Source organism: Salvelinus fontinalis, chromosome 37 (assembly GCF_029448725.1).
Source record: "Salvelinus fontinalis isolate EN_2023a chromosome 37, ASM2944872v1, whole genome shotgun sequence".
NCBI lineage: Eukaryota > Metazoa > Chordata > Actinopteri > Salmoniformes > Salmonidae > Salvelinus > Salvelinus fontinalis.
In genome coordinates, this window is record NC_074701.1 from 12,411,000 (window position 1) to 12,425,457 (window position 14,458).

General features: G+C 43.1%; 1 protein-coding gene across 1 annotated transcript in view; it reads right to left on the bottom strand.

The window, feature by feature from the left end:
• The window catches only part of LOC129836160 (adhesion G protein-coupled receptor A3), a 255,828-nt gene that overhangs the window by 131,642 nt on the left and 109,728 nt on the right, over nucleotides 1-14,458 (bottom strand). The window contains exon 8 of the mRNA XM_055902004.1: nucleotides 824-988. Within this exon, the coding sequence (XP_055757979.1) occupies nucleotides 824-988 (165 nt within the window). The remainder of the gene's footprint in view (nucleotides 1-823; nucleotides 989-14,458) is intronic.

Below are 14,458 nucleotides of genomic sequence, written 5' to 3' on the forward strand. Positions count from 1 at the left end.
ACAGGGTCTCATTTTCCAGCCCATTACACCACTGCTTAGCAGAAACAAAGCCTCTCTGCTCGCTTCCCTGGAAGTGGGTTGTAAAAGTACAACAGCAGTTCATGACAACAATGGAGCATACATGGAAACAAGACTGAAGGGAGAAGAGCAGACAACTTCTCAAGACTTCCAGACGGACAGGGAGAGGGACAGAGACAGAGGGAGAGGTGGAAAGCAGACCTGGTTTCAAATAGTATTTGCCATCATTAATGTGCTTGATTGAGATTGCCTGACGCAATGGAACCAGTTGAACAGTTCCAAAATGGTAAACCCCTCCCATCTGGCACTCCAGGCAGACTGAAGCAGATGCTCAAGGTATTTGAACCCAGGTCTCGTGGAGAGCCTGTTAGCTTTTCAACTCATAAGGCTTTAGCTGGATGGGAAAATGCCAGTCAGAGACTAATTGGAATGTTTTATAGAAAGCTACAGTATAAAGCTGGGGTACAGATTTATTAGCATTTTGGTGATTGATATGAAACACATGGATTCCTAATGCGTGGGGATAACTGCTAGCTAAACAGTACTTACATTCCATGGATTTTCTTTTCATTTGACTGTTTACTTTCTTTGTTATCTAATATTCTACAGTCGCTTCCTACTTGAGCAGAGCTGAGTTTAGCGAACCATTGGGCTTTCACATTGCACATTCTCAAAACACTGACTTCTTGACGGCCGACATGAGGTCAGGCATGTTTTAGGCTACCTTGTTGCACTGTAGTTGACCTTTGACCTTGTCATTCAGTCTTCGTTTAGTCTTTGTTTTTGGTCTGGTTAGAGCACCCACCTGAAGTCCCCCTTGTTGCTGTTGACCCTGTCTGCTGAGCAGTAGGGTGCTGACGTTTCCAACACAAGGATCTCCATCTGTCTGGACCTGTTGCCACGGGAACTGGTCACCTGGCACTCCCAGATGCCAGACAGGCTGTGGTTGATGTTGGAGAGGACGACCTCGCTGGAGGAGAGAAGAAGACAGATCTACTGCATGAGTTTCCGTGTGTGTGCGTGTGTGTGTGCGTGTGTGCGTGCGTGTGTGCGTGTTTGCGTGCGTGCGTGCGTGTAACCACACAAGAACTACTCAATTCAAGAAACACTTAGAATTGTGAAACTTAAAATAGTGCTGTTACAACGACTTAGAGCTGTGGTCGTTACATGCTTTGGTGATTGGCATTTGGAGCATGTCTCCTTGTAAGGAAGATTTCTATTTGAATGGCACGTCCCTGGTTATAAATAGAATACATACATGACAATGACAGCAGATTATAAAGTATTGCGAGGCAAAAACCGCTATCTCCATAGAAATACTGTATATCTCAGCACAAAGCCAAATGTATTTTTAATTACTAATGCATAATAATTTCCGTAAAATCTACATTTCCATGTGGCACCTCAGACAATTGACTGCTTTGCTCCACTATTTCATTGAGCAGCGTTCTGTGTTGAGCTGAAAAAAAACAGCCACGGTTTCCCAAAAAAAACACGACTTTTCAAATCCGACTTAGGAACAATACTATGCCATGGGTGTTTGACAGTTGACATTCAAATTATAAGTGACAGGCAAGAGAAGGCACTTAAATCTTCCACAGTAAAAATGATTAGTTGCTGAGTGCACTCTGATGTGCCAGAGAATAATCCTTGACAGCGCCTCTGAACAGAGGATGTGCAGGAAATATTTATTCAGCGACATGAAGTATAGTTCCCTGTGGCTTTTTTCTCCAATACCCTCAAATTACTCATCTTACTTGTCTCTTGCTGTTGTGTTTCTTTGAATTCTTTCAGTACCGTAGCTCTGAATCCCATAGACATGACGATGCTAATATTTTAAAAACCTTTACCCTTTTCACACTATCGTGCTGATCCGAACCCAACTGTGCTGGCTTGGATATCTTCTTTAAAATGTTCCTTTTCAGCATGGATCAGCAAGTATGGATGTGTACCCCGGCTAGCTTAGTTCAGTTTGTCTCTGGTCAGTTTTGCTCAGTAGTGTGAAAAGGTCTCTAGATTCTAATCTACAGCGTGGCGCCTTTCAAAGTCTCGTATCGTCACATGATGGTAAAGAACAAACAAGTAAAGAGCTGAACACTGTTCTAATTCCCTGAATCAACTTTTCTCAATGACTTTGCCTCAACGACACTCTCTGCGAGGAAATAAATAATGAAACACCGATTGGTTCAATCTCTGCCTTTTGCTCACCACTCATTTCTGATGGGGATTCCAAAGGGCTCTAAATTCAATGTTGAACTCTTTGACTGAGATGATGGCATCCTGTGGTAGAATGGAGGGGGAGTCGAGAGCTGTGAGAGAGAGGCCAAACTCCTGGGTGTTTCGCAGCGCTTTTAGCTAATCAAAGGGGGACTATCACGCCCTTCCAGGTGTTTGGTTGGTGCGTAAAACATGTCAATTCAGATAAGCAGAAAACTGTGATGGGTTCGCACTCAGAAAGATGTCACATAAAGCTCACTTCGTTTTTAGATTTGAAAAATGATTTTCACTGAATTAGGGATAGTGTACACAGACATTTCCCCGATGCCGTGAAACTAATAACACATTTGAAAAATTAAGCAAACTTTATGAGACATCTTTTAAGTGCGCAGCCATCACACTTTTTTTTGCAGGGCTGTTAGCTAAAAGCTTTAAACACTGATCATGATTTCATCGGCTGGAGCAGAGACAAGAACCTGAGAGGCTTTTGGGATTTGAGTAAAAGCTTGCGCTGAAATACAGTATGCTTTACATCTTATGAATGACCTAGGCTACTTCTGTACCCTTTACCACTGAGCAAAACATCCGTCATCCTTTACCACTGAGCAAAACATCCGTCTAGGTTGAGATAGATGTAGCTAGATGTACTGTAGCTAGATTAGGGTTGCATAACAAATTTGGTAAATTACCGTAATGTTCAGCAATTTAGGCAATTAACGGGTAATCTATGACAATCTATGGTAACTTTCGTAATTTGTACTTGAATAATAAAAAAAGTTTATTAATCATATTTTCTTAATCTTTACACTGGTGTTCATTAGTTTCTAGTGGATAGACCATATGGTTCAAGAGAAAATAGCCTAATTAACTCTGCAACTACTCCTACTATTTACTGTTTTCAGAACTGCCACCACAAAAACATTTACAACAAAGACATATTGACATGGCAAAATAAATAAAAGTGTGTAAAAATCTGAAGGATATTTCATGCTGAAACTCTCATATTAAACACAAACTGTATTCACTAAATGTATGGGTTATGTTTAGGATAATGTTTTAGCGTTGTCATTAAATGGTTTATTTCAAAATCATCTTATTTTATTGTTTTATATATTTTGCATGTACTGAAAATTCTGGAAGTTTACTGGTAAACTTCTAAAGTTAACAGTATTATACTCTCCCTTTGCAACCCTAACATAGATTCATTATTCGTTCCTCTTCCTTAGTTTAGCTCCCTTAGCAATGCCCAAATAGACAATTATACCACACTGTACATCAGAGGGACTGTTAAAGTGAGCACTGTGTGAGTCAAATCCAGTGCAGTGATGTTGAATAATCCTATGATAGCATGGGCAACCCAGGGTTGCTGCTGCTACAGCCTCGGTTGTCTCCAACACCACAGGAAGAAATAGAACACAGCTCTCCCTCCCTATAACAGCAGCGTTCCTTTCAAGGGACACAACCACAAAGTAGTGCATCAACTCTCCAGTCAGGTCCTAAATAGAAACCCTCTGAGCTTCATCCAATATCAGCCAGTCTGATGTCTCCATTGCAAGCAGCTTGCTTGTCTTTCATTTCTAGGAAAGAGAAAACAGGAGAAGAAAGCCTTGAAACATATGATGATGATAATGACATGATGATGATTACTTAAAGATTTGATGATGGCAAAGAGGACAATTCATTCATGACAATAATGAAATAAAGTAATAAAATCCATGTAAATGTAACTGCAGAGGAAGTGTGTGTGTGTGTGTGTGTGTGTGTGTGTGTGTGTGTGTGTGTGTGTGTGTGTGTGTGTGTGTGTGTGTGTGTGTGTGTGTGTGTGTGTTCATTAAGATTAGGATTAAAGTGATTGTTCACCCAAATTACAAAATGACCTGTTGGTTTCCTTACCCTGTAAGCAGTCTATGGACAAGTTATGACAGCAATCCATTTCCCTGGATGCTGTGCTCCCTGCCGCCCCTGTACTCCCTGCCGCCCCTGTGCTCCCTGCCGCCCCTGTGCTCCCTGCCGCCCCTGTGCTCCCTGCCGCCCCTGTGCTCCCTGCCGCCCCTGTGCTCCCTGCCGCCCCTGTGCTACCTGCCGCCCCTGTGCTACCTGCCGCCCCTGTGCTACCTGCTGCCCCTGTGCTACCTGCTGCCCATGTGCAAGTCTATGTGTGAGAGACTGAGACATGAATAGTGTGCAGAGGACAGTTACATCATTGGTGAACAGGCCAACCCACACATACTGTACATTGGGAAATATATCTCCCCATCTTCTCCTCTCTTCCTCTCCCAGCTCTTTCCCCCTCTCGGTCTGTACTCTCCCCCTCTCCTCCCCCTCCCTCTTTCCTCCCTTCCTCTCCCCTTCTCCTCCCTGCTGCCTGAGCAAGGCAAACTCACCGCTGAGGGCTTAAATAACAAAGTGGCAGCTAGATCGTAAACTGTTCCATATCTGCTACACAGAGCTCAACTGAGACCCGGATAAACAGATTGCTGGAGCTGGAGCTGGACAAACTGTCAGTCAGCTTATGGGTGGTTTGATGATTTGATAGAAAACATTTTTTAGTAAAGTCATCCTCACACTAAATCATAACTATGAGAGGGAGCTGGGAGCTTGGAGGGCGAGACAGGGGCACAACACAAAGTAATGACCTAAATCCACACGTAGCACTGCACTGTTGTGGAGCTCTCTGTACCTAACGCTTCCCAAGGGCCTCATTAGGAAAGTTTATGCTCTCACGCTGATGTTTAACTATTTGTTTTCATAATGCCTGCTGACAAGACAGTACACTTTGAAAGTGTCCCCTCCTCAACAACAAACCAACATTCCAAAGCTCTGGCAATGCTCAGCCATTTTACAAGAGGCTCAATGCCACAGAGTTGGTTTCCTACTTCCTCTAAGTAAGTGCATGGGTGCTTTCAAGCATAAATTGAGTTTAACAGCTACTGTATACAAATAAACATAGGAAACAGAATAAAGATAACTTTGTGTAAGGGGACCATAGTTAGCAAACACCATAGCGTAACACCACTAACTATTGGGACCATCGTTAGCAAACACACACGTGAATACACACACGCATGCAGACATACTGTGCACACACTAGTGGTACACGGGTTGACTCATAACCCGCAGACCACGCGGTTAGATCCGTGAGGATATAAAATATTGAGAAAACAATGCCTAAAAAAATCCATAAATGTATCCTTCTTCTGCAATTCATAAAGGCTACATTGAGGTTTTTCTTTGATCATGTTTTATCTGTCAGTGCGTACGCCTAAGCCTAAGTAGGGTTGCAAAGCTACCGGAAAATTCATTCATTTTGGTAATTCATTGTAATTTTGTTCATTTATAATTGAATAACTTTGTAAAAATGTATATATAGTATATTTGTAGTATATTTGTAGTATAGTATACATGTTTTATTACTGTGTCCATATTGTCCACGAGTTTCTAGTGGATAGACCATATGGTTAAAAATAAAATAGCATAATTAATCAACTGCCACCAACATTAAAAGTATATAAGCATATAAATAAAAGTGTGTAAAAAATATAAAGAATATTTAATGCTGAAAACCTTATATTAAAGCCCAATGGTATTCACTATATTTAGGATAATGTTTAACAATTATTTTATTTTATTATTTTACATGTGATAAGGACACACTGAGGACTAGAGATAATTACAGACACCTGTGATAATCTGAAGTACCCAAAAAGGCCACTAGTTGTCTTGTGATAAATTCTCCCCAAAACTTGAAAGTTACCAAAATTCTGGTAGTTTACTGGTAAACTTAAAAAATGATCAGTAATATACCCTTCCTTTGCAAGCTTAATCCTAAGGCTTTTCAAATTAATAGGCTTAAATGCTCAAGAAAAACATAATTTAAAAAAATGAATTGTTCAAGGGCAAAGAAGCCTAATTGTAGAAAGCTTTTTCACAAAACATGCACAAGGTGTGATTATTGTTTGACTTTTTTTCACAAAAGCATGCGTACGGTGTCAATTTAAGCTATTGTTTGAAATTTGTTTGAACAAAACATTAGGTTACTCTTCAATAGTCCTAAATATTCATATAAATGTTGAAGCAAAACATCCTTGTTCAATAAATGTTCAAGAGAAAACTACATTGTGAAAATTTATTCACAATAAAAGGAAGTTCATATTCAATAGCAGTGTGTGCATTCATTGAGTTATTGAGCTTGTTTTGGCTGATTTAATTGGGCTACAGATGAAAACAATCGGCTTCCTTCCACTTGGGAAGCACTTTTTATTGACGCAGAAGAGCTAATCCATGCATACATTTTCTCCAGAATCGATTATAGCAGTGTTGTACTTGGGGGCCTGCATGCAATCTGACGCAAACAAAGAAGTCTTCCCACATCCCCCCCATCCTTGCTGATCTCTTTTGGCTACCTGTTCCTCAAATAGCGGATCCAGGTTCGATTCCAGGCTATGTCGCAGCTTGCTGACCGGGAGACCCATGAGGCGGCGCACAATTGGCCCAGCGTCATCCGGGTAAGGGGAGGGTTTGGCTGGCTGGGATGTCCTTGTCCTATTGCGCTCTAGTGACTCCTGTGACACATTGGTGCGGCTAGGTTAAGTGGGCATTGTGGCTCTTGACCTTTGCCTCTCCTGAGTCCGCACAGGAGTAGCGTCATCCGGGTAAGGGGAGGGTTTGGCCTGCTGGGATGTCCTTGTCCTATTGCGCTCTAGTGACTCCTGTGACACATTGGTGCGGCTGGGTTAAGTGCGCATTGTGGCTCTTGACCTTTGCCTCTCCTGAGTCCGCACAGGAGTAGCAGCAATTGGACAAGACTGCAACCATCAATTGGATACCATGAAAAAGGGGTAAAAAACAATTATCCTCCTCGGCTACTGTCAGACTTACTCTCCCCCTGTGAACATCCAGGCATCCTATGTTCAAGTGACGACAAACTCCTCCATGCCCCCAGGACCAGGCGTGCACAATGGGGGACTGTGCCTTTTCTTCCAACGCACCACCCCTATGAAACTTCATTAATCTCAGGGCTGTTCAGACTTTTGGAGCTTTTAAAGCAGGCCTTAAGACTCATCTCTATCGGCTGGCCTACCCTTCCTCCTAGACTTTGATTGTAGCTTTCATGATATGGTTAGACATATTTGAATGTTATTTTATGCACTTTGAGATTATTCTTGTATAATGAAAAGCGCTTTGCGAATTGTTGGGTTCTAGTTTGAAATACTTGCTATGCTAGAAGTTAATGGTTACATGTATGAGGAATATAGATGGTGGGGTCATTGGAGGTTGGATAAGAGCCATGGGCTTGGACAGTTACTAAGTAAGGGAAAGGTAATCACATGGTTGCAGTCACTGATAAGGCTGTACAGCTGTGGAGCTAGTGAGGAATGTGAGCCGAGGTCAGGTCAGGTCACATGAAGGGAGAAGGAACAGTTTATTACCCACATCCCTGAACTTCCTGCCTAGCAACAAAGATGTAGTGTTTAGAGAAAAGGAGGAGATTCTGACTGAAGGGGGTATAAATACGTGTATGGCTGGAAGCATGTCTTTGAGGCTGTTTGATATAGAAGGTGAATAAACTTGGTTTGAGCTTGTTCTAGTTGTCCATTTTTACTCTGTTTAATAAATGATTACTATTATTTTATTGTACTGATCAACAACATTTGAGCGTATGCCTGGCTTAAGTGGAGCAGGCACGGAGCAGGCACAGAGCAGGCACAGAGCAGGCACGGAGCAGGCAAAGAGCAGGCACGGAGCAGGCACGGAGCAGGCACAGAGCAGGCACGGAGCAGGCACGGAGCAGGCACGGAGCAGGCACGGAGCAGGCAAGGAGCAGGCACGGAGCAGGCACGGAGCAGGCAAAGAGCAGGCACGGAGCAGGCACGGAGCAGGCACGAAGCAGGCAAAGAGCAGGCACGGAGCAGGCAAAGAGCAGGCACGGAGCAGGCAAAGAGCAGGCACGGAGCAGGCACGGAGCAGGCACGAAGCAGGCAAAGAGCAGGCACGGAGCAGGCAAAGAGCAGGCACGGAGCAGGCACGGAGCAGGCAAAGAGCAGGCACGGAGCAGGTACGGAGCAGGCACAGAGCAGGCACGGAGCAGGCACGGAGCAGGCACAGAGCAGGCACGGAGCAGGCACGGAGCCCTCGCGCTATAAGGAGACATAGGCTGTGCTGATAGACAGACGTTAACCTTTCACAATCAGCAGACAACGTGAGACACATTTGATAGAATTCCCAAAAGTAACCAAACTTCTAGTACCGAATCGGTTTTCATGTTCTAATATTGAAAAAGTACAAACGTTTTGGTATACCGTGCAACACATATACACACCACTGCGGGCCTATGTGGTGATAAAACACTTTAATAGAGAAAGCTAAATCTGGGTATGGATGGTCGGAGAGTGATTTGGGAATAAATAAAATATCCCTCCTGCAGCACCATAATGGAAGCAGCTATTCTTTTAGAGAAATGTTGTTCTACCTCTCCTCTTTAACCAATCCATCCAGTATAGTGACCCCAGTTAGATTTACTTCATCCACTACAGACCGTCACAGTCATGTGTAAGAAGGGCAATAAAATCCTTCCATAAATGTATTTTTTTAAATTTTATTTCACCTTTATTTAACCAGGTAGGCCAGTTGAGAACAAGTTCTCATTTACAACTGTGATAAAGCAGATAAGCAAAGCTGTGTGACAAAAACAACAACACAGAGTTACACATGGGGTAAACAAACGTACAGTCAATAACACAATAGAAAAAGTCTATGTAGTGTGTGCAAATGTAGTAAGATTAGGGAGGTAAGGCAATAAATAGGCCATAGAGGCGAAATATTTACAATTTAGCAGTAACACTGGAGTGGTAGATGTGCAGATGATGATGTGCAAGTAGAGATACTGGGGTGCAAAAGAGCAACAAAAAAATATATAACAATATAGGGATGAGGTGGTTGGGTGTGCTATTTACAGATGGGCTGTGTACAGGTACACAAGATGACATAGCAGTCCAAGATGGCATAGCAGTCAGACGTCCTTTGTCCTCGTCTTGTCATGTCCCGTCTCTATATATATTTACATATTTTCTTCGCATATCTTTTTATATATATTTTTATATTTTTTTTTCTAAAAACTCAACTTCAAAACACTCCTGCAACCTGCCTCACCAATTAAAATAATAATAATAATAATAATTTTTCACCTCAAATCTGAAATCCACAACAGAAGCTAGCCAGAACTTAGCTAATAGTTAGCCAGTTCACTGTATTCAGCTAACCACGGCTGGCGGTCATCAGCTATCCTTTAGCTCGAAAAGCTATCGGCAGTTTTGTACAACGCGACTCAGACCAGAGCATACTGGACCTATTTTCTCTCCATATCCCCGGGTTCCTACCGCAAGCTCTGGACATTTACACCTGGATCTTGCAGCTAGCTAGCTGCTACCCAAGTGACTATTGGCTAACGTCGGTCCTGGAGCAAACATCAATTATTCCGGAGCTATCCAGCTGAAGAGTTCCATCAGCCACTCCTGGGCTACAATCACCTATCCGGACCCGTTTTACTGCCGATGCGGAGCCCCACCGGGCCTTCACGACTGGACTACCAACGTTATCTGCCTGAGGGAGTTATCCAACTGGCCCCTCCCTCGCGGCGTAACCTGAACGCCCATCTGCGGCCCACTAATCGCTAGCTGCCTTATCGGCTGCTATCTGAATAGGTCTATCGGACAATTTTCTTGGGCCTCTATAACTATAACTATTTTGCCAATTGGATTGGTGCCCTCTACCACACGGAACCCCACTAACCTACCGATGGAAACGTGCGAGGTGGCTAAAAACAGACCTCCATCCTCTGCCAGCTTGCTACCCATGGCCCGGCTAGCTGTCTGAATCGCCGTGACCCCAACCAACCTCACTACTCACTGGACCTATATGATCATTTGGCTAAGCATGCCTCTCCGTAATGTCAATATGCCTTGTCCATTGCTGTTCTGGTTAGTGTTTATTGGCTTATTTCACTGTAGAGCCTCTAGTCCTGCTCATTAAACCTTATCCAACCTTTCAGTTCCACCACCCACACATGCGATGACATCACCTGGTTTCAATGATGTTTCTAGAGACAATATCTCTCTCATCATCACTCAATGCCTAGGTTTACCTCCACTGTATTCACATCCTACCATACCTTTGTCTGTACATTATACCTTGAAGCTATTTTATCGCCCCCAGAAACCTGCTTCTTTTACTCTCTGTTCCGGACGTCCTAGACGACCACTTCTCATAGCTTTTAGCTGTACCCGTATCCTACTCCTCCTCTGTTCCTCTGGGGATGTAGAGGTGAATCCAGGCCTTGCAGTGCCTAGCTCCACTCCTATTCCCCAGGCGCTCTCTTTTGATGACTTCTGTAACCGTAATAGCCTTGATTTCATGCATGTTAACATGAGACGCCTCCTCCCTAAGTTTGTTTTATTCACTGTTTTAGCACACTCTGCCAAACCGGATGTCCTAGCCGTGTCTGAATCCTGGCTTAGGAAGACCACCAAAAACCTTGTGAAGACTTACAGAAAACGTTTGACCTCTGTCATTGCCAACAAAGGGTATATAACAAAGTATTGAGATAAACTTTTGTTATTGACCAAATACTTATTTTCCACCATAATTTGCAAATAAATTTATTAAAAATCCTACAATGTGATTTTCTGGATTTTTTTTCCTAATTTTGTCTGTCATAGTTGAAGTGTACCTATGATGAAAATTACAGGCCTCTCTCATCTTTTTAAGGGGGAGAACTTGCACAATTGGTGGCTGACTAAATACTTTTTTGCCCCACTGTATATCTATCCTACCCTGCCTTTCTAAGGTCTTCGAAAGCCAAGTCAACAAAGAGATTACCGACCATTTCGAATCCCACCGCACCTTCTCCGCTATGCAATCTGGTTTCAGAGCTGGTCACAGATTACTGCAGGGTCTCGAGCCTTAATGACGACTTTGGAGGGTACTATGGTGTTAAATGCTGAGCTGTAGTCGATGAACAGCATTCTTACATAGGTATTCTTCTCGTCCAGGTGGGTCAGGGCAGTGTGATTGCGATTGCGTCGTCTGTGGACTTATTGGGGCGGTAAACATATGGGAGTGGGTCTAGGGTGTCAGGTAGGGTGGAGGTGATATGATCCTTGACTAGTCTCTCAAAGCACTTCATGATGACGGAAGTGAGTGCTATGGGGCGATAGTCGTTTAGCCCAGTTACCTTAGCTTTCCTGGGAACAGGAACAATGGTGGCCCTCTTGAAGCATGAACAGTAGACTTGGATAGGGATTGATTGAATATGTCCGTAATATGTCCTGGATTTGGGTGAAGGGGAAGCTGGGGGGGGGGGGGGAGGCTTGGGAAAGTTTCTGTGGGTCGTGCAGAGCTGTTGACCAGGGCAGGGGTAGCCAGGTAGAAAGCATGGCCAGCCGTAGATAAATGCTTATTGAAATGATCGATTATCGTTGATTTATTGGTGGTGACGGTGTTTCCGAGCCTCAGTGCAGTGGGCAGCTGGGAGGAGGTGCTCTTGTTCTCCATGGACTTTACAGTGTCCAAAACTTTTTGGAATTAGTGCTACAGGATGCACATTTCTGTTTGAAAAACACATTTTAGCTTTCCTAACTGACTGTGTATATTGGTTCCTGACTTCCCTGAAAAGTTGCATATCGCGGGGGCTATTCGATACTAATGCAGAACGCCACAGGATGTTTGTGTGCTTGTCAAGGGCCGTCAAGTCTGGGGTGAACCAAGGGCTATATCTGTTCTTAGTTCTACATTTTTTTAATGGGGCATGCTTATTTAAGATGGTGCGGAAAGCACTTTTAAAGAGCAACCAGGCATCCTCTACAGACAGGATGAGGTTAATATCTTTCCAGGATACCCGGGCCAGGTTGATTAGAAAGGCCTGCTCGCTGAAGTGTTTAAGGGAGCATTTGACAGTGATGAGGGGTGACATGACCATAAATGGCATGGCCATGGGGTATAGGTCCCAGGTAAGAACACTATTCATACAAGGATCTTCTGAAAAATGTAGTTTAAAGGGAGCTGTTTGTATATTTCTTTGCATAGTGTACATCGATAAAACATGTTGTGACAGTGTAACCCTACCAAAGCTTTTATGTGCAAAAATGAAGTTCTCTGCTCTCTCAGTTCGCCACTATCTACAGTATGGTCTATGTAATGCCATCCATCAACTAACCTACTATCCCTCTGACAATCAGAATTTCAACTCCCTCTGGCCAGCTCGGAACATTCTTTCATGTGCTAGTTTAACCTAACTGTCTACCAATCAACTGATGAACTGGAAAGTACTAAGACAATTAACTCTTGTCTCCATGGCTACTGATGCCTGCGGAGAACACAGTGCCAGAAAAAGTCCAAGAGCCAATCAGCTTGAGGAGAGTTGTGAAGAAAAATCAAGGGATGAGGAGAAAGAAAAGTTAGAAATAGAAATGGGAGGAATTCAAAAGGTGAAAATGCCTAGAGAGGAAAAGAATGTGGTTGGGAGAAAATAAGAAAATGGGGAGCAGGGTGAGAAATAGAGAAATAGAGAGAGAAGCAAAGAGAGAGAAAGACAGAGAGAACGAGGCAGAGCTTTTCCTCTCTGTTCCCTGTCTGCAGCTAATGTTTTTCCCAGGTCTTTCATTCAGTGGCAGATTAGAGTGATTAAAAATGGAGGGTATTAAGAAAGATACTTCCGAAGCTAGCTGCAGGGCTTTCAATTGTTTGATTAATGGGGCATGATTCACACACTGGTCCCATGTCCGCTGCTAGCAATAGTTACTGGGAATTTAGCCTGGCAACATTACTCAGTCTGCAGCAGCCTGGGCTATATATACAGCACCAGTCAAACGTTTGGACACACCTACTCATTCAAGGGTTTTTCTTTATTTTTACTATTTTCTACATTGTAGAATAATAGTGAATACATCAAAACTATGAAATAACACCTATGGAATCATGTAGTAACCAAAAAAGTGTTTAACAAATCAAAATATATTTTATATTGGGATTCTTCAAAGTAGCCATCCTTTGCCTTGATGACATCTTTGCACACTTTTGGCGTTCTCTCAACCAGCTTCACCTGGAATGCTGAGCACTTGTTGGCTTCTTTTCCTTCACTCTGCAGTACAACTCATCCCAAACCATCTCAATTGGGATGAGGTTGGGGGATTGTGGAGGCCAGGTCATCTGATGCAGCACTCCATCACTCTCCTTCTTGGTCAAATAGCCCTTACACAGCCTGGAGGAATGTTGGGTCATTGTCCTGTTGAAAAACAAATGATAGTCCCACTAAGTACAAACCAGATGGGATGGCGTATTGCAGAAGAATGCTGTGGTAGCCATGCTGGTTAAGTCTGCCTTGAATTCAAAATAAATCACTGACAATATCACCAGCAAAGCACCATCACACCTCCTCGCTTCATGGTGGGAACTACACATGCGGAGATCATCCGTTCACCTACTCTGCGTATCACAAAGACACAGAGGTTGTAACCAAAATCTCAAATTTGAACTCATCAGACCAAAGGACAGATTTCCACCGGTCTAATGTCCATTGCTTGTGTTTCTTGGCCCAAGCAAGTCTCTTCTCATTTGTATCCTTTAGTAGTGGTTTCTCTGCAGCAATTCAACCATGAATGCCTGATTCACGCAGTCTCCTCTGAACAGTTGATGTTGAGGTTTGTCTGTTACCTGAACTCTGTGAAGAATTTGTTTGGGCTGCAATTTCTGAGGTTGGTAACTCTAATGAACGTATCTTCTGCAGCAGAGGTAACTCTAGGTCTTCCTTTCCTGTGGAATTCCTCACAAGAGCCAGTTTCATCATAGCGCTTGATGGTTTTTGCAATTGCAGAAATGTTCCTAATTGATTGAACTTCATGTCTTAAAGTAATGATGGACTGTCGTTTCGCTTTGCTTATTTAAGCTATTCTTTTACCAAATAGGGCTCTTATGTATACCACCCCTACCTTGTCACAACACAACTGATTGGCTAAAACATTAACCTGTTGAGGATGGGGGCGCTGTTGAGACTATTTATGCTAATCGGGTAATATTTGAAACGGCTTCCCACAAAATCCTTGATCGTACAATATGCATATTATTATTATTATTGGATAGAAAACAGTCTATAGTTTCTATAGGAGTTGAAATTTTGTCTCTAAGTGGAACAGAACCCATTCTACAGCAATTTCCCTGACATGGAGTCAGA